The following is a 2765-nucleotide window of genomic DNA, read 5'->3' as shown; positions in this document are numbered from 1 at the left end:
CAGAGCGAGCTGTTGCATTAGTCAGTGAATATAATCAATGCTTGACAAAAATGAAGAACAATTCCAGTACTTATTGCAAGTTGTCAAAGAACATCAAAAAACATTCCCAAATTGTAATAAAAGAAATTATTTATAGTAATAGCGTACTGTTATGTTAAAAATATAGACAATTATATTGCAATTGATAATTCAATAAAAAATTTATCTATAAAAAAGTTAAATACTGGTTGTTTCTCACTTGATTCAATACTTTTTATATTAAATTTGACAAATAAATATGTCATTCACTTCAAATTAAACTAATCATTGGCTATATGTCGAAAAAAATGCTCTAATTTCTTACGAACCTATTTTTCAGAGTATAAAGTCAAAAATAAATTATTCGATTTTTTTGACCCACCCTAATATATGTATATACTGTATGATATAGTAAATAATGACAATGTGTGATAAGTGGCCATTAAGAGGCAATTTTGCGGCTCCACCTCGTGGATGAATCAGTAACTAATTATGATGAATAGTGCTAAAGGTACGGCTACTGGGAGATACGGACCTGTTAACGAATCCGTTTCCGTTGTCCGACGGACCGTTGATTTCAAATTGATAATCTATAATGATATAGATTTTCATGTAAATTTCTGTAAGGGTAAACAAGATGAGGGTTAACCGCGGAAGTGTTTATTATGTTGTCATCATTATTAACGTACTATTGTTTAACTCACTATTGTTTGAATATTCACGGCGTAAACACGTAAGTTAATTTTATTTATATCTTTTTAAGTAATTTTTTTGTAATTAGTTAATTAAAATAATTAAATAATATTATTTATGCTGTAAATAAAAAATGAAATTATTTAAATTTAAATTAAATATTATAAGTTAAATAAGTTTCCACTTATATATATATAATTAAATATTAATAAAAAAATTTTTTTTTTTTCAGCACAATGGACCGGCCATATTTAAGCGTTGGTGAGTTTTTATTTTTTTTTAATTATTTATAGATAGAGTTAAAACCAATAAGAATATATAAATAAAATATATTTTGTTATTGGGATTAAATTAAACTTTATCTGTAAATAACTGCAATAAAAAAATCCGGTGAAAATAAAAAAATATAAAATCAACTCGTGGAAATTATGTATCCACATATATATATATATATATATATATATATATATATATATATATATATATATATATATATATATATATATATATATATGATTAAATAATTTCCAGGAGATATTTTATTTTTTTATTTTCAATAGAATTTTTTTTTTTATTTCAGTTATTTACAGATAAAGTTTAATCCCAATAACAAAATATATTTTATTAATAATTTGTTATTGGTTTTAAGTTTATATAAATATATATAATTAGAATCAAGTAAAAAATAGTCATTAGGGTTAATTATTATTTTTTTTTAATTAATTCTAACTAATTTTTTTTTTTTTTTTTTTTCAGAAGAAGCTGAAGATTTGGCAAGAGCGCATCAGGCTGCTACTGTGGCGGCAGAAGCTTATCAAAGAAAGATGGCGGAATATAACCACCGTCATTTTCCTTTGATGCCGCCAGTCCAGAATTATAATTATCATCAGCAGCAGCCGCATCAGGACCTACAACAACAACAACAACACCAGCGTCCAGAACAACAACTAGTACAACAACATCATCAAGTACAACATCAACAAGTACAACAACAACAACAAGTACAACAAGAAGTACAACAACAACAACAAGAAGTACAACAGCATGGTGATAAACAGCATATACAACAACAACGAGGTAAATTTCTATTGTGAATTGTTGTAATAATTAATAATTTGTTCAAAAACAATCTATTTTAATTTTTTTTTTTTTTTAGTTACACGCCATTTTCCTGGCTCAAACCGGCCTTCTTCGGCACAGTATCGTGCCAATCAGGAAAGCCGTGGGAGGGTCCTCAGAAGAGGGCGGGGTAACGCTCGGGAGCACGGAGAGGAGGGGGTGGACGAAGTCGGGCATCACAACGGATGATAAACATCTATTATTATTAATTTTTAAAGAAAATAACTTTTTTAATTTTTAAATAAAAAAAAAATAAAATTGGTCTTAATTTTTTTAAATATTCCTTAAGGACGTTCATCCGATAATCCTGTATACATTCGAATTTTTTGAAATAGTCCTTGCGGTGCTAATTTTGAAAATATGAGCAATTTAAAATCGTACATTTAATATGTATTCCCTATTCTAACTTTAGTTAGAGTGAACATTATATTAAATACCAACCATACTTTTCTTAGGATTTCTTTTAAAAACTAAGAATATTTAATTGAAGTTATAACAAGTATTTTTATCAATAATAACATAAACGAGCGGGCATCATTTTTTTATAAAAATTTTTAAAGTTAGCGACTTTCGATATTTTACGGAGTGGAAGTAAGTGAGCAATAGTCTGTAAAGAGGGACAGCACCAGCGTGTGAGAAAGAAACCAATAGCCATAACCTATTGGTGTCTTTTTCTAGGCGATGAACCTCCTTAATTCCTTATTTTCTATGATAGAGCCATTTGATTGCTTGCAATCACTTACTTTCATACATCATTACTATAGTATCGTAGGAATTTTAAATTATCGCGCTATTTATTGGCAGCACCACCTGATTGATTGTGACTTCTTACACACATTATTATTATGTTAGAAATTTCAAATTTGCGCTCCACTTATTAGTAGTGCCATCTGATTGCTCACGACTATTTCATACCAGACTTAGCTCTATGATCG

The 2765-nt window shown here is 28.1% G+C and overlaps 1 protein-coding gene across 1 annotated transcript; it reads left to right on the top strand.

The window, feature by feature from the left end:
* The first annotated feature begins 325 nt into the window (after window positions 1-325).
* LOC141536945 (uncharacterized) lies at window positions 326-2088 on the top strand. The gene is made up of 3 exons (XM_074257755.1): window positions 326-972; window positions 1468-1788; window positions 1868-2088. The coding sequence occupies exons 1-3, from the start codon at window positions 948-950 to the stop codon at window positions 2017-2019; spliced, it is 498 nt and encodes a 165-aa protein (XP_074113856.1). The 5' UTR covers window positions 326-947; the 3' UTR covers window positions 2020-2088.
* The last annotated feature ends 677 nt before the right edge of the window (window positions 2089-2765 follow it).

Source organism: Cotesia typhae, unplaced genomic scaffold, assembly GCF_013202065.1.
Source record: "Cotesia typhae breed Kobodo isofemale line unplaced genomic scaffold, CoteBio_Ctyphae scaffold_45, whole genome shotgun sequence".
NCBI lineage: Eukaryota > Metazoa > Arthropoda > Insecta > Hymenoptera > Braconidae > Cotesia > Cotesia typhae.
The sequence above is the reverse complement of the archived record's forward strand: the minus strand, read 5'-3'. Positions and strand labels throughout refer to the sequence as shown.

What these genes read in the sequence shown, in the direction of transcription:
- LOC141536945 (XM_074257755.1), top strand. Translation starts at nt 948, where the DNA reads ATGGACCGGCCATATTTAAGCGTTG. An exon ending in CCGGCCATATTTAAGCGTTG is followed by an intron (nt 973 to 1,467) that starts GTGAGTTTTTAT and finishes TTTTTTTTTCAG; the next exon opens with AAGAAGCTGAAGATTTGGCA. An exon ending in GCATATACAACAACAACGAG is followed by an intron (nt 1,789 to 1,867) that starts GTAAATTTCTAT and finishes TTTTTTTTTTAG; the next exon opens with TTACACGCCATTTTCCTGGC.